The 23583-nt window shown below is 36.6% G+C and overlaps 4 protein-coding genes across 4 annotated transcripts; 2 read left to right on the top strand and 2 right to left on the bottom strand.

Moving 5' to 3' along the window:
* Positions 1–26: 26 nt before the first annotated feature.
* Positions 27–14730, bottom strand: LOC124640118 (zinc transporter ZIP3-like). Its single transcript, XM_047177773.1, has 5 exons — positions 14328–14730; positions 8427–8811; positions 2767–2974; positions 922–1054; positions 27–549 (listed from the first exon to the last, which is right to left on the bottom strand). The coding sequence occupies exons 1-5, from the start codon at positions 14602–14604 to the stop codon at positions 542–544; spliced, it is 1011 nt and encodes a 336-aa protein (XP_047033729.1). The 5' UTR covers positions 14605–14730; the 3' UTR covers positions 27–541.
* Positions 14731–15779: 1049 nt separating this feature from the next.
* Positions 15780–17509, top strand: LOC124640245 (beta-1,3-galactosyltransferase 5). The gene is made up of 3 exons (XM_047177925.1): positions 15780–16134; positions 16364–16511; positions 16646–17509. The coding sequence occupies exons 1-3, from the start codon at positions 15969–15971 to the stop codon at positions 17400–17402; spliced, it is 1071 nt and encodes a 356-aa protein (XP_047033881.1). The 5' UTR covers positions 15780–15968; the 3' UTR covers positions 17403–17509.
* A 101-nt stretch (positions 17510–17610) lies between these two features.
* Positions 17611–19071, bottom strand: LOC124640246. Its single transcript, XM_047177926.1, has 3 exons — positions 18738–19071; positions 18455–18633; positions 17611–18362 (listed from the first exon to the last, which is right to left on the bottom strand). The coding sequence occupies exons 1-3, from the start codon at positions 18999–19001 to the stop codon at positions 17942–17944; spliced, it is 864 nt and encodes a 287-aa protein (XP_047033882.1). The 5' UTR covers positions 19002–19071; the 3' UTR covers positions 17611–17941.
* Positions 19072–19205: 134 nt separating this feature from the next.
* On the top strand, positions 19206–21259 carry LOC124640243 (63 kDa chaperonin, mitochondrial). The gene has a single exon (XM_047177924.1). The coding sequence runs from the start codon at positions 19553–19555 to the stop codon at positions 21257–21259; it is 1707 nt and encodes a 568-aa protein (XP_047033880.1). The 5' UTR covers positions 19206–19552.
* Positions 21260–23583: the final 2324 nt, after the last annotated feature.

The following is a 23583-nucleotide window of genomic DNA, read 5'->3' as shown; positions in this document are numbered from 1 at the left end:
ACTCCCCAAACAAAATAAGAAAACAATATTTTTGAAAATTTTTATTATAAAACATTATTTATATACAATACTTACAAAACATTAACCAAGGAACTAACTGGACTGTATAATAATCAATTAACAAATCTCAGTCTGGCTGACTGATCGTTAAATACTTTTAATTGACTAGGTATCACTTCCTCACACAAAATTATCTCGTATAACCTATGTTACTTACACTCAAAAGAACTGAATTCTCGTCTTTTCCGAACATCGTGACAGATAACAATTTTCAATAACAAACTATGGCATTGATGACAATAATTATTTTGAAGCTGACACATTTTTCCTCTAGGTATTTAAGTTTGTCCTAGACGTTAGCTACGGCTGTGAGATAAGCGTGAAAGACCGAAAACATTTAGTCTAGACTAAACGTGAGTCATCCTGCAATTTGTATTATATTTATAAGTTAGACATGACAATTTTGTAGAAGACATAATAATTATTATTTATCGGCGAAATTCCGTGATGCCATGTCGTTCCTGTAATTGTGGTAACTTCTTCACGCCGCTGTAAAAAAAAGTAAAAAAGAAAGTTAGTTTTTCTCATTATAAAAGTTTATGGAAACGACACAATGAAGGACTCCTATTTGATATGCTGGAAAAGTATATCAGTTTCTTAGAGCGAAAACATAGGGGTTGTAAAATCGATGAGAGATACAGCAGCTATATAATTATTCACACTTGACTGCAAAACAGCACTTTTTGAACGTCCGAAATTAACAAAAGACAGCCCCCAAAACGCTCACCCTTCACCACTTCCTATGTATCTTTGCTGGGAAGGAGTGGCGCAACAAGCTCCCCAGCAACAGACAGTTACCTACTTATTCTGTTCTACAAATCCACTTTTTATTACGAGTACGAGCTTGATGAAACAACTTACCAAGTTCCACAATGAGCTCGAGGATGACCATGACTGTGAAGCCGAGCAGTGCGCACGAGAACTGCAGGAGGCCGCTGCTGCCCTTCCACACTTCAAAGAACACCACGTACACCAGGGTACCACACGCCAGACCCTGGAAACAACATTTAAACGTGAATTTCTTGTCAACGTACCGATCTAATATACAAAGAGTATAAATCATATCTATATTCCCAAATGTCAAAAGTAGAGAAAATATAGTCGTCATGCTAGACCCATGTCGATCGAAGAAAAGAAAAAATCTTTTTTTTTCGGTGTCGGTGTCAAACATTGCCATGCTTAGGACGATAGAAATCTTTCTTCAATCTGTCATTATGTCGATTCTCCGGTCAACAAAAGTTATTTCTATGGCAGTCATGCTAGGCCTGCAGTAGTGGATGGAGAACCACCAGTTGAAGAATGTAATCATTTTGTACGTCATATCTTTAATTAAATCAATTTTAATCAATCATTTAATTATTTCATGTCATTGTCAAATCATCATAGGTATATTTCATTACATCTGATAGTAAATCCTGCACAATAATCTATACTAAAGCTGAAGAGTTTGTTTGTTTGAACGCGCTAATCTCAGGAACTACTGGTTCGATTTGAAAATTTCTTTCAGTGTTAGATAGCCTATTTATCGAGGAAGGCTATAGGCTTTTTTATCCCGGTACGGGAAGTAGTTCCCACGGGATGCGGGTGAAACCGCTGGCAGAAGCTAGTAACAAATATTTTTAATTAATGAGTTAATTGCATTTTAATTAGTCTCCTGTTTTTAATTAAAATGCACCTGCAGGTGTTAAGGTAGGATACATTATTTCAAGGTGATTTAAAAACCAGACAAGCGCGTGTGTTTAGACCTTGGACTAGAAACGAAAAATGTCGCATTTATCTTGTTTTTTGGAATGAAAAACTTACTTAAGACCCTAAAAGAATAATGTTTGTAAACTATGTCTACTTATGAGTTGGTAACTACCTCCTCGTGGTCGCACTTCATAAGCGATATTATCATAAGTACCTACTCAATTCATCATCCATCTTATCCTGATAATCATCTAATGAAATGTGACGTAGATAATTGATTTTTAATTGTTCGGATTTTATGAATGCAAGTTTGTTGTTGCCTAATTAGCGAACTCATCTACAGGCAGCGCTATTTTTGGTGGCTAACAGCCAGTTTCTTCATCAAAAGTTAAAGTAAAAGTAACGGTCAAATTCATTTTTTCTATTAGTTTTGCTGTCACTTTAGGCTTGAAAAAACGTATTTGACCGTTACTTTTACTTTAGACATTACTTTAACTTTAACTTTTGATGAAGAAACTGGCTGTAAGTATCTATTAATTAAGTATGTAACCTATGGCTAAATTCTAGAAAAATAATTCAAAAACATAAAGTGGGATGTTTATCTACATAGGTAGTTAATTAAATAAAATTAAGTCATAGGTACTACATTTGTTTCCTCATAAATTGCAGCCTTTGAGGTTCAACCTAGTTAAAACTGACCATAAAAATAAAATGTACTTAATTCACCTATAATTTAAAACTAATAAATCAACACTATGTGGGCAAATGATGGCCCATCCGTAATGTCCTGCGGCCACGTGTTAACAATAGTAGCATCATTGAAAATGCCATAGAACAGCATTGTTTTAAATTGTATTGTCATGTGGCACGAGATTTCTAACCTTGATTTAGGTATAAAGCAAGTAATCGTACTATCTTTTTCAGCACAAACTCTTATTTGACTGAATCTAACACTGACCATATTTAACAGGCGAAAACAAAGTTAAAGGCTAATTATAATGAAATCCTTCAACTCACCTGTAAAACCACGGAGTAAACGCCAGCATCAACAGCCCCGGCGCCTCCCACCAGTAGGATACCGATCCCAATGCCAAGAGCTGACATGAAGGAGAACGTGAATATGTAGACTAGGGACACCCATCTCTTGGTGCCTGACGCCAGTAGCTCCACTCCGATGCAGAACGAGATTATGTACTTATGCGCTGATACTGCTCCGAACATGTACCTGGGGATTAAATATAAGGACTGGCTTTAGTACCATCTCAACCAAAGACTATATGGCTATATCCTCTATGATCTCAACCTTTTCTCTCTTTTGACATTCTCCTAAAATGGAGAAGCAAAACATGTGTCGAGTACAGGTTCGGTTGCATGACAACTGTCTATTGTGCACGCACAAGCCAAGGGAAGGTGTGAGTTTTGCTGCATACGTGTGCATATGCGTGAGAGTACTACGACACATTCCCAAACGTTATTGTTAAGTATTTATCTACCTTACAGGACTTTACAATTTTCACACGTAGGTAATTTTGAGTTTGTGGATACCTTGTTAAATATTGTTGACAGGATAGGAAGAATTTATTTTCGAAATAACATTTTGAATAATTAATCATTCGAAAGGTTGATACTTCAGATTCAATGAACGATAATTAGGTAGGTACCTTCTTTATCTTTTGCCATCAATACGTGATCATACTCAAACATCCTTTTTATCAAGAACGTGACACTTAAGAGCTTAATTTTAATACCTTTATTACGATTATTGTAATTATGTACTAAATTAGGAATTTAAAATAAACAATAAGTGTGCTATTTGTATTGTTTTACTGCAGGTAATTCCCGCCAACAATCTAATATGTATAAATCTTCGATATTTTTATGATACGGTGGCTTTTCACGATAATCAATATAGCCTAATTATTAGCTATCAAATAACCAATATTGTAACATTGTTTGGTTGATAACAATATTTGAACTATTTTCATTCATTGGTAAGTCAAGTGTCTGTAAAAATAGATAGCTATGTACATGCCCATTTATTTGTTTTTAAATGCGTAACCCTAAAGGTAGATTTTGATAGAGCATTTAACATAATAATAATCATCATCCTCCGAGCCTTTTTCCCAATCATGTTGGGGTCGGCTTCCAGTCTAACCGGATTTTTACATAATATCATTAGGAAAATTATTTTCATTTTTTAAGCAAATTTAATTTAATTTTTATTTTTTAATGCTGTGTCACAATCACCTTCGAGTGTGGATATATACCTATGCTTAGAAAATATCAAATATGAAAAATCTTATACAATTTTGTTATTTTATTAGTAGGTATCATTACGTGCCTAGGTATACATACAGTAGATAGCTTGTATCAAGAAGTACCTATGAAGGTAAATCTTAAAGAAACATCAGCAATCACGCATAATAACAAGAAATATCTAAGCCCTATTGGCAAAACTTAAGATAACATATACTTTAATAATAGCTGAAACTTATATGAGCTTATTAAACCCTTTTTATAATACCTATCCGGGGAACCTAATCTTATCGATTCCTGTAATATTATAAACTTTATAGTATATTTCGATTGAAGCAAGATTATTGAATTGGGTATTGACGCACTACTCAAGTAATAAAATTATTAAATTAAGTAATACCTCATTAAAACCGGAATGAAGTCAGTAGGTAGGTAAGTACTGCAATTTTATCTAGACATATGTACCAATTTATAGAAATAATAAAACCTTTCAAGCTAAAAATCTTCGTTTCAGCCGAAAAACTGAAATATCGATCACAGCTAATGTCACTGAAAGACTAGCCGAATTTCAGCCACTATTCAGTTGGTAAGTTTCGTCCGAAAGACTGACAGTAATGACTAAGTACCGTATTAACCATTTCTTTTCAGTTTTCACAATATACATATGCGTAAATGCACTTAATCGACCGATTCGTTTACTAAGAGATCAAGATCTTTTCATGATAAATGTATTAAGCACCTAACTAACTACATTCTTTAAAATAAAAAATATCTACTTCCAAAACGTCTGGGAAAATACATTTTCAGTAAGTATTTGTAATCCGTTACCTGCCTACAGCTTGAATCACACTTGTCACAAGTCCATAGGCTTTAACTAAAGGAGGGAAATACTTGACAGAAGTGCTTGCGCCACTTGACACGTACTTTTTATCTGTAATACCATTATTTGTATTTATCTGAACTGAAAAAATAATCCTATTCTGAAGGACTTCCTTACAAGATTCCCTCAGCAACTGCCGGGGCCGGCCGTGGCCCTGCCCGGGCCACTTATTCAATGCAGTCGTTTTCACAAGATGGAATTTAAAATCGGACACAAAGTGCATCAGCTGTACCTCTATATTCCCGAACCTACTCTAAAAATATGTTTTCTAAGGCAAGAAACTTTAAAATAGCCTAATCTCGATGTGGTCAAGCGCATAGAATGATGTCTCATTCGCTTCGATAAATGTTGCACCTAATCCATCAAGTTACGTCCATAGAGGTAGGTATTGATAAGATATCGATTTTCCCAACAGTTCTAATCTATACATATAATAAATCTGTAGAAAAGTAATTTTTGTACATTGAAGAAATTGACAAAAAAAATAGCCAGCATTTTAAAGGATAACTAACAGAACCCATTTCCATCATTTTTGTCATTTTTGTCTGTTTGTCTGTTTATCTGTTTGTTTGTTCGTGATTCACGCAAAATCTACGAATTAAATGCAGACAATGCTTATATACAAAAATTCTACGTAACTTGAGGTATTACTTAGTTTTTGTTTCATCGAAATCGATTCACTCTATCAAAAGATATGATTAATTTTGTGAATTCAAGATGTAAAATATTACGACACGCAATCTATTTGTCAAAACTGTACATTTGAATGTTGTACTTATATTAGTTGATCGGCCTATTATTAATCTTTACACAGAAAATCACACCTTTATAAGTAACTTCGGAAGAAAAAAAATATGAAAATTTTGTTTAGCTAAGGTTAAAGTAGCTCCATCTGTGGTAAATAAAATACATCAAATTTGTCAAAGGAGCGAGGTGGTAAATGACAATATTACCATACATTTTTTATAGAGGATTATTATTTCAACAGATGGAGTTGTGTATTTTCCGTAATTCACCATATTTTAACACGTAGTGTAATTTTTCGATAGACATTTCAATAGTGTTTGTCAGTTTGCCGTGCCACATCAAAATCCAACTATAATTATTACCTTGATGAAAAGAAAATTAATAGTTCTCAGCCAAATTTAAAACGGTGCCATCTAAATTATTTTTTGAACGTTATGTCAAAAATGATGACTTTAGTGGAACAATTAATTATCATTTAAAGTTACAGATGGAGTTCATATCAGGATTTTTTCAAAACATAGTTTAGCTTATCTTCCACTAATGTGGTAGCCTTAAAACAAATTACTTTGAATGAGTAGTATTAAGTAGACCTTAATTATTTTTTCTGATGCAAAATATGTAAACTTAATCCTAGAAGAAATGAGGATCTATCTCTCGCAAGCGCTGCTAAGCGTGAGGTAGGTAATGTAGGATTCTGTAGCTTTAAAAACAAGCCCAGATACAAAGTGCAGATAAGAAATGGGAGCTCTCTCTATTTAATACCATACACACGTAAAATGCTTTATGCGTCTGAAAACGTACAAATTACGCGCCGCATACCAGAGACCTGCTTACTTTCAACTTCTGATCGCAAATACACAAATACAGTTCACGATTACGAACCTTTAATATAAAACTACGTTTGATGTCATTCAATTACAAAGACAGAATTGTTCTCTGTTGCAAATCCTGTCCACCTATATCCTATCCTAATCCAGAATGCATTGCAGGTGTGCATTGCACAAAAACCAATGGTATCCTATTCGAGAAGTCAAAAGAGTCGGCCTGCCAACGTCAGCTTTTGCGCTAAGCAAGTGTTCTTAATAGTACCATCAGAATTACATTCATCGTTGAATGAGGTGAATAAATTTTCAGAAACTACAATAACAGTAGGAGCCAAAGCGTATTATCGCTTCACAGAGCTCTCATTGGCCCCAGGTGATCAAGTCAGGTCTGATTTGTTCGTTCATCAGATCTTTGAAAGTGTTTCGGTGGATACTTACTGTCGTCCTGTTTACGTGTGACACAAAATATGGTATATAAACGTCCTCCGCAAGAGCGAAATTTTCCCGGTGTGCGGTAGTGACGCACAGCATACAACACTTCTCTCTCGCTCTCCTTGACGTTTAACTGCTAAGGCGTTTAGCGGGCGGCGGGGATAGCGGGCGAAGGGGTAAGAACGCAACTCGAGCGCCGCGTGCTCGCCGCGAGCGCGTCGCTTGCACTCTTCACACATGCCGCAGGGCAGCAAAACGCGACGGATCGCGGCGGAAGGATCGCGCACGCCTAATGTGGGGTCAGCCTTACCATAGTGAGTAAGTGAAACTATCCTACCCTATGCGCCTGCTGATGATGATGACTCATGTTATCATCCATCCAGCTATTCCCCAACTATGTTGGTGTTGGCTTCCAGTCACCGAATCTGTTTGAGTACCAATATTTTGCTTGGAGCGACTACCTATCTACCTATTGGGTAAGTCTGACAGACTTTCTGGCTTCTGATTAGTCGCAGCAGCTGCAGAAAATGTACAAATGACAGCTTTGTCAGACTCAAAGCATGTAGACATAGATTATAGCTGTTTCCTGTGAAAATTACTTACGCACCATACGTAATAATTTTCCAAATTGGCTGAACAACGTCACAAACTTTACTTCTTTTGTTTAGATAAATGGTCACATCCACAACACAACCTTGATCAATGAATCTATGCGACTGCTAAGTGCTAATCCTAATTATACTGTCACGTGAAAGAATGCACCTACGGGATAAGTAGTATTTTGACGATTCTATATTGCCCACGCAGACGAAGTTGCGGGCAACAGCTAGTATTTAAATAAGATGCGTCTAATCAAATGCTTCACATTCGATAGCGTATCGTTGAAGTGACAGGTGTCGTAATTTTCATATGTAAGTGTACTACGAAATCTTTAAATAAAATTTACGTGACTTCAGGCAGCCCGAGACTAAAGCAATCGACTGATTGTCTTCACTTCTGTCGATTTATTGCCATGACGAATACTAGCCTTTTCTTGTCAGCACAGAACCGGTTCACTTATCGAACAAATCTTTCAGCAAACGCGCGTGTACGCTGTTTACTTATCATATCTCACCAAATAGGTAAAGCACGTATTTTAGGCTAATGTGGACAGGAAAATTATTATTTTTGTTTGTATTTTGTGTTTGAACCTTCCTTATCGGTCTTTATATCCGTGTCAGTAGATCATAATTAGTTTCTCTAGATAACAGTTCAACTTGTAATTATTTCAATGATTGTGGGAGACAAGGGCCTTTATGCGATGTAGGAGTATGACTAACTTCTTAAACATGACCATTAAGTACAAAAGAATATGATATAGCTAAGCTTTGTATGCAAATGGAATGCCGCAAGGCATAGCGTAGGTAATTGCTCAATTTAAAAGGGCAATTACCCAAAGCCGGACTATGGAAGTTGAGCCTCCAGGGCTTGGCTATATAAATTCATATTATTCCCTCTAGGAGATGTTAAATTGTATGTCAAGTTTGGTATCTACTTACCATACATTTCCTACTGAAGACTCCAAACCAACAGCGAGTCCCTCAAAAAGTTCATGAACGGAGAGCGCCAACACTATAAGCAATCCTCTCAGCGCTGACGCAACTGAATCTTCTTCGTTCATCACCAGGTGACTGTGTCCTGCTTGCTTCCCATCATTCTCTAATTCCTTCTCTTCGCTCTGCTCAACGGCTGCTTCAACCGATCCTCCTGCCAAAGAACTCTTCCTCATGCGGAAAGGCTTGGCGAAGGTGTTATCCTTCTTCTTGTTCTGTCGGCTGTTGATGTACAGGTGAACCAGCTCTTCAATTAAGTAGATCATGAAGAAACCTCCGCACATTATGAGCCCGGCCAGGAATAGCGGAAAGTCTGCGAGATCGCCGGCCTCTGGAATTTGGAAATATAAAATTAGTTTTTAAAAGGAATTGTAATCGGAAGTCGTGTTATAAGTATAATTTTAAATTATTAAAAAAACTTTTCTGAAATCGATATGTTAATTGTTATAGGAAATCCGACATTAGGTACTCTTTATTACTCTAACTATTACTTTGTTAAAATCTTAATAATTTTCTTAGTTATTTATGATACTTTCCTTCATATCTTAGTTAATTCTATGTTTACATTGTGCGGTTTACCTAACACTTATGTAAGCGTATTACAAAAATATGATGCATGCATGAATTCCTCAGATTCAATCATTGTTGGTAATCAATATTGGCTTTGATTGTATTTTATCGCTACCTATATTTCGACGATTATTATGTTATAGCCATTAGAACCTTGTTATCAGCTCTGAATGTGAGATATTTTACGGCCTTAATCCGAATATTAAACCAGTATTACCTGCATGATTTCAAACACGTAAGTAGATATAATCAATAAATGCTTATTACGATGAGTAGTTACTTTTATTTTATTACTCTGCACAATGACCTGACATTTACCTAAGCTAAGTTTGGGAATCATGAAAGATATATCTTTTGAGGATAAACGGTCCGAATACATTACACCGAGAGCCGTCACCTGCTTTTAAGAAGGCAAACTTCTACATAATTTCAGGCAATGGACAACTTAATTACAGCATCCTTATTTCAGCAGTGACGGCAACATTGATACTTATCATGAAGAGGAGGAAAGGACATTTCTTCTCGGCGTCTATCCTCATCCCGTGTTTCTGAGTCTCAGGGCTGATCATGGATACAATCAAAGTTAATAACCATACCTATCAGAAAGATTACCAACATTGTAACTTTAATGAGAAACGATTAAACTTTTGATACCTAAATATCAAATCGGAAGGGCTTAGTATTCAAACCAGTAATTGAAACAGGTTCTATAAAAGTGCTTGGTGTCCTTAAGTTGTACCTACGTGATGTGCATCTACAGGTTCAGCAACTTAAGATAGCCTTCTTCAAACAGAAATGCCTTAGTACTTAAATATCTTTAAATTAGGATCTCGACAAATTCATTTGCGATTTTAGGCTGTGCTATCAACATCAGAGACAAAGGACCATGAGTCAAATTGGGCTCATTGTCCAACAGAGTTATAGCATATGCCGTTGTGAAGGTTTTTGTTTGTACTAAAATTGTTACTATGGGCACTACCTTCAATTCCATGGCAAAAAAAAGATATGCACCTAAATAGGTTTACATATTACGTAGGTATACATTCTGGTTAACAGAAACGAAATGGGTCGAGATGCCATCGCTCAGTATTACTGCTCGTGTCTAACAGGTAGACGCTCAGTAGGAAGTTGTGCTCATATAATTTCAATAATATGGTATCTAGGGTGAGACAGGCACTCACAATTTAATCCACCGGCAGGATATTTAGACGACATTATTATTGATATTGATTGAAATGTTAACAAAAATAATTTTAACTGTTAGCAGCTGTTTTATTTTTTATGTATACATTAAACCTGGAATTAAAACTAGTTAAAGGTGTTCAATAACAAAACCTACACTGCCATAACAGCACTACTTTTTGCAGAATATTAGTTTATTTATGGTCGGAGAAAAATATTTATAGCAAAATAACCCCATGGATTCTTCGCAAAAATGAGTTTAAATCTTTATATTTAGTGCTTTACAAGTATATTCAAAGTGGTCTCATCTCTGTTGGTGGGTGAGCCCAGGCTTCATACATTTTTGCCCATGGTCCTTTTACCCATCTAGTTAACAACCATATAAAAAAATACGATGTAAATCATTGCAATTTCAATTTATGCTCTCTGAAAGTTGACACCCGCATTCACCATAAAATGTTTAAGTACAATATCAAATCAAAATTATCTGGAAATCTCCAGACAGGGAAAATTGCAAAGAATCTTTTAGGCACAGACAGACTAGATAACGTTATTATCTAAATCCATCAATTAATAACTGCTGTCTGTTAGTCTACCTATATTTGAGTGACTCAAACCAAAGACTTTTAAACATAGGAAAAACTTCTTTAAGAACTTAAAGTTTAAACGAGTAAATGGTGCTCTAGTCTCTGGTTGTTTCCAAAGAGCCCTTCACCGCTTTCGAAGTGTAGGTATGGGATACAGTCTCACGGTATACTTAATGCGATTAGACCCCATTGTGCTCTCATCACAGTGACAGCTATGGTGTTACGTGACCACCATGACCTTTCATATCGGTCTAACAACCTTCACTGCTCCCATGTACCTACTTACCTTCCTACTCATTCACGATAAATAATCTCTTCTTTATGCAATAGATGAATTTTAACATGAGCCTTGATTTTAGTAACATTAATTGATTCCCGCGATTTTACTCGCACCCTATTGTATAAAAATTCTATGAAACACCCAAATAAAAAATGTACCCAGTAATGTAATGTTACCTAGTAGGTAGATAAAGAATATTCAAAACAGGATCAGTAGATCCAGAGATTACGCCGTAAGTAGGTACATACAACCTCACAAACTCATAATTCACTGACTTCGCCATAACTTGTCTTTGGGTCACACAAATTGATCAAGCATATTATATTGATAATTAATTAGGATTTCTTTTTTTCTAAAGAGTCAATGGACGGATGAGAATGAACCTATCGAAAATCTAAAGAAGCTGTGGAGCAGTGTACCTCTTAACTTAAATAATCAAAGACAACCAGTCAACCATGTACAGCGTTACATGGTAGATAAGCATGTCTCCTAGTTCACACGGTAATAATTTGAATCGATTACGGTTTTATCGAATAAAACTTAGAACGGTGACAGCGACCGGTTTTTTGAACAGAGGAACGTAGAGTCATAGACACTACGTACGGAAGAAAAATAATGTACTTTAAAAACAAGCATCCCAAAATATATTACCTAAAAGCGATTTACGAGTTTTCTCGTCTTCAGCTTAACAGCTTCACATGTCATAGGTATTTTCTTGACGTAATTAGAAAAACTACGTGAGAAATAAGAACCTTGTCTTTAAAGCAAAGGTAGAAGGACCTGCCTAGTTAGGTGCTTAAAGATATGACCCTGTTATAAGATGGTTATATGGTTATAAGCGAGAATTAAGGATTTTAGGATTAGGACAAGGCGACAAAAATGAAAACAAAAAAAAAATTGCATGGTCAAAAAACCCCCTGAGAACATGATAACTTATCTTAATAAAATGATGTCTAGTGATGTGCAGATTCGATAAAAGCAGGGAGCTTTACCAAATAATCTAGACATTAATAAATAATAATCAATTGATTGAGTGATAATTTGTTTGACCGATTATATCGCTCGCCGGTCCGTTCATATTTTGTAATCTTGTTTTTGGAATTCATTGTTCGATAAGGGAAAAAAAATAAAAACAAAATAAAAGTACGGATTATGGGTACTCGAGCAATTTTTAGTTTTTTATTTTGATTTTTGGGCCTTGATTAGCTGCATTCGATCGTTTCTACATACCCAAAACTTTCAACCTACAAACTCGAAAGTTTAAAACTTTGCTGTATCAAGACTTACCTATTGAAGAAATAGTTAGCAAACAGTGAAAGCAAGCCTGACGTGAATGTTTTTAAATAGATACCTAGTTGTTATTTCATTATTACATTTACCTAGGTATCCGATTAAATCAAATCCGTAACTATACTTTTTAACAATTGAATGACCTTAACATTGGCGTGATAGGCCTGTGAGAATGATACCTATACCTAATCAACTCTGACAAGCTAGCAAGAATTCTAAACTATTCAGATAATTCAGAATCAGATTCTTTAGGTATGTGCCTCCTAAATATGTGTGACAAAAAATGTTTCAAAAAACCTTAGGCAAGGTGTTCCTCATAGGTATGTATGGTATTATACTTAATTAAGTATGTAATTTTCTGTCTTTTGAAGATTGCAAAATTTTTCAAAAGGTTACCGTGGTCCTCGAGCACAAAAGGCTCCAGAAGGAACATAGAAGCGTTTAATTAATTAGTCAGAGTGGCACTCCATTAAACTACTCCCAAAGCGTGACGGGATCACTCAATAATTTCCCACAAAAGCCTACTATAGAAAAGGTAGATACACTTACGTAAGTAAATAGTTTAGGTAATGAATATTAGAAAGTTAATACAAATGCAATTAAAAATCTATTACAAGCTCACGACTGCGCTCAGCACTATCTACCGACCGATCTACTTGAAAGCTGCGTACGGAGTTATGCCAAGTTAGGCCGGAAAGAAACGTGATAAAAGTTCTTACAACATATTGAGCAAAATATAGAGGCTTAGAATAAATCTATAATGCATGATGATGGAAAACAACTACTTAGGAATCTACCTATATTTCCGAGTAATGCGCATGGAAAGACGCATTACTAACTTGACTAAGTATGTAAACTTGTTAACACTTAACTGCGAAAATTTTGAATACACTAACGCATTAACAACTCGGAACATCCGATAAATTGGTAAATTGAAACGTGTGTATAAATACACACGATACCATTAATTTGCATCATTTGCTGAACTTTGGGAAATACCTATATTTTTATGTCCTATGTGCCAAATATAAGTACCTACACAAAGTACCCTCCTGTTACAAGTAAAGACCCATAGGAAGTAATACCCTTTACGTCTATCACATTAATTACAACAGTTTGAAGCAAAGTTATTAAATAAACGAATGAATTATTTACAATTCGGAAATATCGATATTACTTACCTACCTATAAGTATTTGGTAATACCACAGATTATATAATAGTTACTACGTAAGTAATACCCTTTGTCGTAATAACGCGACAGTTATAAAACCTTAGTTTTAAGTCAAATCTACAACAGCATTAATGATTCCAATAGAGTGAAATTATATCCTATCTGCGTACATTGTGGTCGTCGGTGCTATGCCCACGCTAATGCAGAAGACAGAAGTAGATATATACTCAACTCATAATTCTCTAACGTTGATTTTGCATTTTGAAGAAAATTACTTATGCTCAAGCCGCGAGAATAACATTGAATTATAATTTAATACTTTTATTTTTTTGTAGGTGTCTTTACAGGAGAGCTATGTAAATATAAGCTAAGTACACCATCTCTGTGAAAAACAACGCTCTACTTATATTAAATTAAAGACGACATTTATTTTTATTTCATTAAATATTAGAAAATGCATCGGAGGAACCGTCTTTAATCGCACAACAATAGTGTTTTATGGCATCTGCGTTAAATACACATTATATAAATGCCGATATGGTACCTAGACACGTGCACACTGCTGCATAATGCATCGATAAAATCTTGAAGATCATTCAACGATGCAAACTGATGAAATAGAACAAAATCTGGTTCCACGATGACATTTGACTAATAAGCTAAAGTGCTATTTAAAAATCGTCTAATGAAGGTAGTTTAGAATCTCACCTACGATTTTTTAAGAAAGTCTTAAATTGAGGTACATAATTAAATTAATTTACTCACCTTGTAAAGCTTCAATATTTTCATCAACTTCGGGCAACAGGTGCATGAAGGTGGTCGCGAACAGTATTCCCCCTCCGAACGCGAGTAATCCCATTACCAGCTGATTGGAGGAACGCAAGTTGGAGTCACTCGTCTTGAACCAGTCGTATTTTAAAGATATTACCATTGGCAAGCAGCCCGTCACCATAGAAATCCCGAAAAGGCACACCATTGTTATTATTTTGGCTGTTAAGGCCTCAGCCTCAACGTCCAGAGTTAAACTCATTTTGGATGCCATATTTATGTCAGGAAATTAATTAATTTAGTTCCGCAGAACGGTCGGTAGCCGCACAGTATGCTGCGCACGCGTCGCTGTCTGATCAACGATCAGTCGACTGAGCTTCCTGCGCTCCTGCGCTTGTAGGCGGGCTCTTGATAACAACTCATTATAAATGATAAAAATGACAGTAGTTTGTTCGCTGTCGCATCAATAAGCTGCTACTTGCTTTAATCGGGCATTCCGGCCATATAATCGAAAGGTTTAAAGTCATCATTACCCAAATATACGTGACTTATTAAGAGTAGCTAAGCTTACTCGATTACACAAATCGATGGTCATAAATCCTTTAAGCAATAATTATTCGCCACTTTGTCATGGAAATATCTAGAAAATATAGAAATTTAGGTACCTAGCCTCATATGGGTAAAATTAAGGTTTAACTTGTATAACAAAATTGTGAGATTGTTCACACTTGTTTCACGGCAATCAATATAAATATGTACACACTCGGAATAGCCTTGAAGCGAGAAGCCTTGGCAAATCTGTGCGTGTGTTTAAATTTAAATTAATGAACCCTCCCGTTACGCTCTTTACCTCTACCTAATAAAAAATATTTGATAAGTACAGAGGAAAGCGATCGTCTTTTTATGATATGTATTAGGAACTTTCTTCTCACAACGTGTAGGCTGGATCTACCGCCTACACTGCCTGTGTTTGGTTAAATAGGTACGCTACGGTACCAAACGCAGGTAGGTACCCGTGTTAATTAAGGATTAACATACCATGAAACCATACCCTATCAATAAATACCATATCATAAAATAATTAATAAGAAAGTATAGTGTATTGTTTTCTTGATGATCAATTTAATTAAAGAAGATGCCGTAAAATATGGGGTTATCGCTTATCGCAATCAATGGTTATTTGAAGGATGTATGTAGGTTCCTAATTTTGTAGTCGGTACCTACAACTCGGACCACTACAATAATAAATTCTGTTCCCCTTATGATTACTGTTGGTATTCAAAAAGCCCGATGTGCCATACATTCACAGATTTATTGAAAATATTGTTAATAAAATTATTTGTTGCTAACAATTCATATTATGTGAATTTGTGATAATTATTTTCTAATAAAGAGTAAGTGAATTGACCTTTGACAGCAAGTACGAATCTGTCAAAATTTTAAAAGTCAAAATACAAAACAGCTGTTTCAACAGTTTGCAACTTTGCAAAATATTATTTGTTTCACGCTTTAAAATCACTTTTTATTATTTTTATTTAAATAAAACGATGTAATGGTGACAAAATAACGAGTTGTTAAATTAGTGCTCATACGATAAGGCTGTGAATGTCGTGATACGTATGCTAATATTATTTAAAAATGCGGAGAAAGTTTGTTTACATGAGTTTACTTTTTGGAATAGTATTAACGTCTTGGATTTATTGGAAATCTAACACAGAATTTAATAACACTGTTACTATTCTTAGAAGAAAAAGTTACACGTTAATAGATGTAACTCTTAAACCAGTCAGCACAACATGCAAAAGTAATTACATTTAGACTCGATTCGATCAACTTTTTGAATGAATAATATTCGCCCCTTTTAGTTACAAACTACTTTTTTTTTTAACTCAATCACTTGTACGTAACAAGTAAAACTTACACATTTTATTTTACATACTTTTACTTGCTATACTACTACTATAGTTATATTCCTTACTATACTTATAAACTTATATTTTGTTTGTACCTAATCTTTTCCTCCTTGATTTCAGGCCAAACGTTTCTAGTAATTATTGTGACCTCGTACGTAGGACATGTAGAATTAAGGAGTGCTCACAGGAGAGCTATGCCTGCTGAGGAACTGAGAAAAGTAAATGCAACCAGAGTATTTTTACTGGCCCAAATACCTGAGAAAGAGAAGTATGTATTCAGTATTTACACAAATATTTGTTACAAAAAGCTCTACGTAAAATATGTATTATAATATCAAGAAGAAAATATCACCTTAGTTTGTAAGCAACTAAAAATGTATCAAAATCTAATTTATATTCCAGATACATAACTCAATCTGCAATCAATGATGAAAGCAACACTTTTGGTGACATTCTACAAGGAAAATTTGTAGAAAATTACCGAAATTTAACATACAAACATTTGATGGGTTTGAAATGGGCCTCCACAACATGCCATGAAGCATCATTCATTCTCAAAGTGGATGATGACACTGTATATAACTTGAACAAAACATACAATTTACTAAAAACAATTGACAATCCTACTGGCTTATTAATGGGCTACATGTTGAACAATACCAAACCTAGAAGGAATAAAGAAAACAAATGGTATGTTACATATGACGAGTACCCAAGATCAGAGTATCCATCTTATCTCTCTGGTTGGTATTATATAACAACCCCTAAAGTAGCAGCCGCACTATGTGACGAAGCAATCTATCACCCATACCTCTGGATAGATGACATTTTTGTGTCTGGGCTTCTCAGGGAGTCACTTGGGATTAAGCTAAAACAATTACCAGACAAATTCTGGCTAGCATATTATGAGTTACTTGAATGTTGCCTAAATGATATGATAAAGAAATCAATAAAATGTGATTATGTAGTAGGACCAAATGGTGGAAGAAATAACTTAATACTGGAATTTAATGATGCCATTAGAAATTGTAATAGTTGGAGCAACTGTACTGTGAGAAGTCAGGATCAAGATTTAGAAAAAAAATGTATTGCACACAAGGAACGCACCATATTTGGTGATGGTGGTAAAGCAGAAATTCAGTATGTGAAATTAAAATGATCATGAATTTTTTTACATGGAATAATGGAACCTTTCAATGAAGTCAAGGTGCAGTATTATCAGAAAGATGATGTGAAGTTATCAGTAAAGCTTTTACCAGTATTTAATTGAACTGTTGATTTATTTATAAACTATACTATACTTTGCAGACGTTGTTAAGTTTCATTGCCCAGGATATGAAGGATTATGCTTAAAAAAACATTGTTACTTCTTTTGCTTTGATTTATTATTAGTGAACAAATATGTCAACCAATTAAACAGACATCAAATTCAAACACAGAATTAGATTAATTGTAAACATGATGAAACAGTATGGCACACATTGAAATTATGTCTAGTTGTAAAGTCTTAAATGTGATCATTTCTACTAATCAATATAAAAATTTGTCTATTACATCTAACTTATACATTGTAAGGAAAACTAAAACAATAATCATAACATCAAGTTACGTCAGTCATTAACAATGCAAAGTTGCACTAACAATAATATAAGTTTTAATCAATAAAAAACTATTAAATTGAGCTATGTTTGCACTCAGTCAAGAATTGAGCCAGGCGTTCGTAATAGAACTGCCATTAACAATACAGTCTTTAAATCCCTTCATAACATAAGAAGACTGATACCACTTCACATCATCTGTGGATTCAATCTCATTGAATTCATCATCATTCTCATCAGAAGTTTCTGTTACCATGTTTTGGAGGTTCTCAGAAACCATATCTCCAAATATCTGAAACTCATTGCAACAGGTGAGGTTGTCAAATGTTTTAGTTCTGAAGTCCAGAACAATTATTTTAGAGTTTCTTGGTATTCTGCAACCACTTGTAAAGACGAAGTTGTCATTGTCAAGTATTGTGTCTAGATTGTTCACAAGCTTTTTCTTAATAAAAACATATAGGTTGGTTGGTGAGAGCTGCTTGAAGAAAAATTGGCTTAATTTTTCTGATGTCACTAATGTCCTGAAAAACAAATGTGAATTTATGTTACAAATCACTATAATATGAGTATAATTTTAAAGAATTGATTTATGATCAACAATATGATTTCTTACCTAAATACACTCCTCTGTATTTTCTGATCATTGGCTATGAGTGTAGAGTGACACTGTGGCTTATGGCATGCTACTGGCAGGAGCACCCTGTACATCTCCTTACAGGTCACTGGAGTAGCACCAAGACTGATACACACTTCCTCAGGGATTGACGGACCACCAATCTCTTTTTGAAGACTCTGTAACATCAATTCCATCAATAACGACCAAGGAATTTAACACGAGGATATATTATCCGAAATAGCACACAGGAAAAACATAAAAAGATATAAGAAAATATAACCTTTAGAATGAAATCCAAGTTTTCCAACGCTGTTGACGCTGCCCGAAAGTGTCTTTCAGATTGAAAACTTTCCTTTACTTCCTCGTCTTCGCATAATTTTTTCTTCGTAACAACATGTTTTAACCATTGATATGAATAAGGTATTTGCAGTCTTTGATAAGCGATAAACTTTATTAGCTCCACCAGAACATGACCACAAGATATTGTGGTTAATTGGTCACCTATTTCTAAGTTTAAAATAATGGGTTTGTTTGATGAATTCATTTTAAAATTAGGAGTTCATACGTTCAACAAAACAACTTGTCGCCGTTACTTTTAAAATTCAATGACAGCAGATAGATACCCAACTGTTGATGACATTGTCACTGTCAGTCACTTGATTGTCACAATCAAATCGGCGATAGAGATGACCAATACAACAAAATATGACAAAATACGATTACTATTAAACATGTAAATAAGATATGTACTTACTTTTTATGTAAAACTTGATATTAAGGCAAAACATTAATAATAATTTCAACCCTGGGATCGAAATAACGTCTATCGTCGTCTATCGTGTATAATAATTTAACCCTGCATAATTTCCCACTCGATTTTTAGAACGGAATCCGACGATCCCTTCTCTACTTTATTTACCATGTAGATCGAAATAGCCAACAGGCAATATGCACGCAGGTAATATTATAAAGAAAAAAACTGTTCTAATTTAAATCGTATTCCGCATTCAAACATTACGCACACTATCATCGTCGATACTATTTTATTTCAAGAAGATCGTTCACGTCAACTTGAAAAGTGGGCTAATTTTAAAAATGTATCGTTCAGCGCATATAACGAGAAATACTTTTAAATATTTTAAAGCAACAAATATTAATTCATGTCGCTTTTACGCAAAAGAAGTAAGGTTTGGGCCGGACGTTCGGTCTCTCATGTTACAGGGAGTTGATATCTTAGCGGATGCCGTCGCTGTCACTATGGGCCCAAAAGGACGTAATGTAATTTTGGAACAAAATTTAGGAGCTCCTAAAATAACAAAAGATGGTGTGACTGTAGCCAAAGGAATTGAATTAAAAGATAAATTCCAGAATATTGGAGCTAAGCTGGTCCAGAATGTAGCAAACAAAACCAACGAAGAGGCTGGAGATGGAACGACCACAGCTACAGTATTAGCACGCGCTATTGCGAAAGAAGGATTTGAAAATATATCCAGGGGTGCTAATCCTATTGAAATAAGAAAGGGAGTTATGTTAGCGGTTGAAACCGTTAAACAAAAATTAAAGGAAATGTCTAAAGCAGTAAACACTTCGGAGGAAATAGAACAAGTAGCTACAATATCCGCAAACGGTGATAAATCCATAGGTAAATTAATTGCGGCCGCTATGAACAGAGTAGGCAAAAATGGTGTCATTACTGTTAAAGATGGTAAAACATTAGAAGATGAACTAGAAGTCATAGAAGGCATGAAGTTTGACCGTGGTTACGTTTCACCATATTTCATAAATTCAACTAAAGGTCCAAAAGTCGAATACAATGACGCCTTAATTCTGTACTCTGAAAAGAAAATATACAATGCGTCACAGGTGGTTCCAGCATTAGAGTTAGCAAATGCACATAAGAAACCGCTAGTCATAATTGCGGAAGATTATGACGGTGAACCATTGTCCGTATTAGTAGTGAATAAATTGAAAATTGGTTTACCGGTAGTAGCAGTCAAAGCTCCTGGTTTTGGCGAACATAGAACAAATTCTTTGCTTGACATGGCTGCCGCAACTGGTGGTGTGCTTTTCGAAGATGATGCAAACTTAATAAGGCTAGAGGATTGCCAGGCTGAGAGTTTTGGTCAAGTTGGTGAAGTAATCATTACAAAGGATTCAACTCTTTTACTAAAAGGGAGGGGTGATCAAAATGAAATAAAACAACGCATCGATCAAATAGAAGAAGAATTAGAAACAGCTACAAATAGTTATGACCGCGAAAGGCTTATTGAGCGTTTGGGCAGACTACAGGCTGGCGTAGCTGTACTATTAATAGGAGGCTGTAGCGAGGTCGAAGTGAACGAGAAAAAGGATCGTGTCAATGACGCATTAAATGCTACTAGAGCAGCAGTTGAAGAAGGCATTGTACCTGGAGGTGGAACAGCACTTCTGCGATGTATACCTGCTCTGGACAAGCTAAAGCCTTCAAATAAAGATCAAGAAATTGGTGTCTCCATTGTTAAGAAAGCTTTGCGTACGCCTTGCATAACTATTGCTTCTAACGCTGGTTTCGATGGGGCAGTGGTTGTGTCGAAAGTAGAAGACATGGGCCCCGAATATGGTTATGACGCGTTAAATAATTCATATGTGAATATGCTTGAGAAAGGTATAATAGATCCTACTAAAGTTGTAAGAAGAGCTTTAACTGATGCCAGTGGCGTAGCGTCATTACTAACTACCGCCGAAGCAGTTATTTGTGACATGCCGAAACAAAAGGAACCACCATCACCAGACTATTCTGCTCTTGGAGGTGGTGACTATTAGTATGGTTTAATAATAATATATTTAATGTCTACAACATTTGCTTTAAATTTAATAAAATTTACTTTAGTTTTTACTTTATTTTGTATGTCTCTAATCGACCACGGGACTACAGAGTCCCGGATTTTTGGAAGGCGAACGTGGGGCCGAAGCCAACACGCTGAAGCCCTTTTGAGACAACTTTAATGAAATGGCGACACAAAACCGACGATTACCCCTACATACAGGGTTACTAGTAAGTAGACTGCATCCTTTCATGAGGTGATAGTATAGGTCAATACGGACAAATTTGACCATGGGATACACTGGGCAAAAGTTAACCCGTTTCAAGATAATCGAATTTCAAGATCTTTTCTTCTTAACAAGTCGTCTATATAGGTAGGTACACGTATAATTTTTTATTATTATATAGTTAAGGGTAGGTTCATATCTGACGGAACATACGTCGCGTATTTTCGGTCGCGTAACGCCAAAACAGACAAATATACGATAAAACATTCAATCATTCACACCTAACCGATGATGCGTTAGTACGTCAATCATACATTTACGATACGCTCGACGCATTTTCCGTCAGATATGAACCGACCCTAAGTCTCGTTTTTGCGGGTTTGTGTGTGTTTTGTGCCTTTTGGATAGCTAGATAAATGTAGATGTTTTTTAAGTATTCCGCACAAAAAAATGAAGAGTAATATTTTTGAGAAAATAGCTACTAAAAAAGTAATTGCTGTTCGCTATATTTCCTCTGTGATTTGTACAGTTTTATGGTTTGTTACTATGAAGTGATTCATCTTCTATCCATAAACACACAAAAATCCACAAAAACGAGACTTTTGACTAATAATAAAAATGTATACGTGTACCTAGACGACTGATCTTGAAATTCGATTATCTTGAAACGGGTTAACTTTTGCCCAGTGTATGCCACGGTCAAATTTGTCCGTATTGACCTATACTATCACCTCATGAAAGGATGCGGTCTACTTACAAGTAACCCTGTAGAAACGTACCCAAGGACAATCCCCAGTTCTGTGTAAGGGTGCGTCCACATCTGGCGAATGCGCCGCGAATGCGCAGCACGCGAGCCGATCGCGAGCTGTCCGCGAGCTGCGCGCGTGCAGTCACTGCAATAGTTCGGTGCGCCTCTTTAGCGCAACTCACGCAAGGCTCGTATAGAGCGCGCGAGCGGCGCGCGATCTGCGCGCACTCAGTTCTCGCCGTATATTGGCTCAGTACTATTGAAGATGGCAGACGTCGCGCGCCGCCTGCGCGCCGCTCGCGTGCGGCGCTTAGGTCGCGCGCGAGCTGCGCGCGGGCGGCGCAGAAGCGGCGCACGAACAAAAATGCACGCGCGCAGCTCGCGGGCAGCTCGCGAGCGGCTCGCGTGCTGCGCATTCGCGGCGCATTCGCCAGATGTGGACGCACCCTTAAACTATTGCTAAATATGGAATAAAACTACTAGGGCTATTGGGATGGGATGCTAATGGACTGGGAATGGGGATAACTATGGGAACTATGGCACCTGCCGATAACAATGTTTGCACACGTAAAAATGGCAGGTGGAGACTCGCCAACTCACTTACTGGGCCCCCGGGAATCAGTCACTGAATAGCAACAAGAGGGCAACAGGGACATTTGCGGCTGAAGGGTTAAGCTTGTGGCACATTATAGCAGCACCGCAACAGCACGGCTGCAGCACGGCGTCGCCTCGAATTAAGACTACGGCTAGCTGCCAGCGCGCCAACCACGCGATGTCCGCTCGCCGTCGGCGCGCCGTCCGCTCGCCGTCGGCGCGCCGGCCGCGCGCCGGCCGCGCGCCGGCCGCGAGGTGTAAGCTTGCTGTCACCGCAAACTCAATATTATTTTAAGACGATTATGATTGATGTTATGATTGAACACGACGTAATGACGTTGTTTCGCTGCCGGCTCGGAGTCGGCGCGCAATTAGCACGCCGTCGGCGCGCTGTACGCATGAGGACCGCTCGCTTGCAGCACGCGGGCGGCGAGTCGAGTTGTGTGGAAGCGGCAAGCACGCTGACTGCTCGCCGTTGGCTTTTTCATATTGACATTACGAAATATATTATAATATACACGATTTAATGCTCTAAATTGAATGACAACTTAAATGCTGGTGTGGAGCCGTGCTGTTGCGGTGCTGCTGTAATGTGCCACGTCCTTAAGGATACCTCGGCGGACTTTAAACGCAGATCACGCGCTCCCTGTGGGTCACCGGCCCACTCGCCACTTACCACGAGGCATCTACCCTCCGAGCGGGCTGCTAACCCTACTCTAGCGACTCCACTCTGACCGGCCGATGATGGCAAGCC

The sequence above is a fragment of the Helicoverpa zea genome, chromosome 20 (assembly GCF_022581195.2).
Source record: "Helicoverpa zea isolate HzStark_Cry1AcR chromosome 20, ilHelZeax1.1, whole genome shotgun sequence".
NCBI lineage: Eukaryota > Metazoa > Arthropoda > Insecta > Lepidoptera > Noctuidae > Helicoverpa > Helicoverpa zea.
Note: the sequence above shows the minus strand (reverse complement) of the source record. Positions and strands in the feature narration are given on the sequence as shown.

Bases quoted from the DNA above. Each gene is read 5' to 3' on its own strand.
- LOC124640243 (XM_047177924.1), top strand. From the start codon at position 19,553: ATGTATCGTTCAGCGCATATAACGAGAAATACTTTTAAATATTTTAAA.
- LOC124640245 (XM_047177925.1), top strand. From the start codon at position 15,969: ATGCGGAGAAAGTTTGTTTACATGAGTTTACTTTTTGGAATAGTATTA. The intron at 16,135-16,363 runs GTAATTACATTT...CCTTGATTTCAG, and splicing joins AGTCAGCACAACATGCAAAA to GCCAAACGTTTCTAGTAATT. The intron at 16,512-16,645 runs GTATGTATTCAG...TTTATATTCCAG, and splicing joins CAAATACCTGAGAAAGAGAA to ATACATAACTCAATCTGCAA.
- LOC124640246 (XM_047177926.1), bottom strand. From the start codon at position 19,001: ATGAATTCATCAAACAAACCCATTATTTTAAACTTAGAAATAGGTGAC. The intron at 18,634-18,737 runs GTTATATTTTCT...TTGATGTTACAG, and splicing joins ACTTGGATTTCATTCTAAAG to AGTCTTCAAAAAGAGATTGG. The intron at 18,363-18,454 runs GTAAGAAATCAT...TTTGTTTTTCAG, and splicing joins ATACAGAGGAGTGTATTTAG to GACATTAGTGACATCAGAAA.
- LOC124640118 (XM_047177773.1), bottom strand. From the start codon at position 14,604: ATGGCATCCAAAATGAGTTTAACTCTGGACGTTGAGGCTGAGGCCTTA. The intron at 8,812-14,327 runs GTGAGTAAATTA...TCCAAATTCCAG, and splicing joins AAATATTGAAGCTTTACAAG to AGGCCGGCGATCTCGCAGAC. The intron at 2,975-8,426 runs GTAAGTAGATAC...TTTAATCCCCAG, and splicing joins TCTTCAGTAGGAAATGTATG to GTACATGTTCGGAGCAGTAT.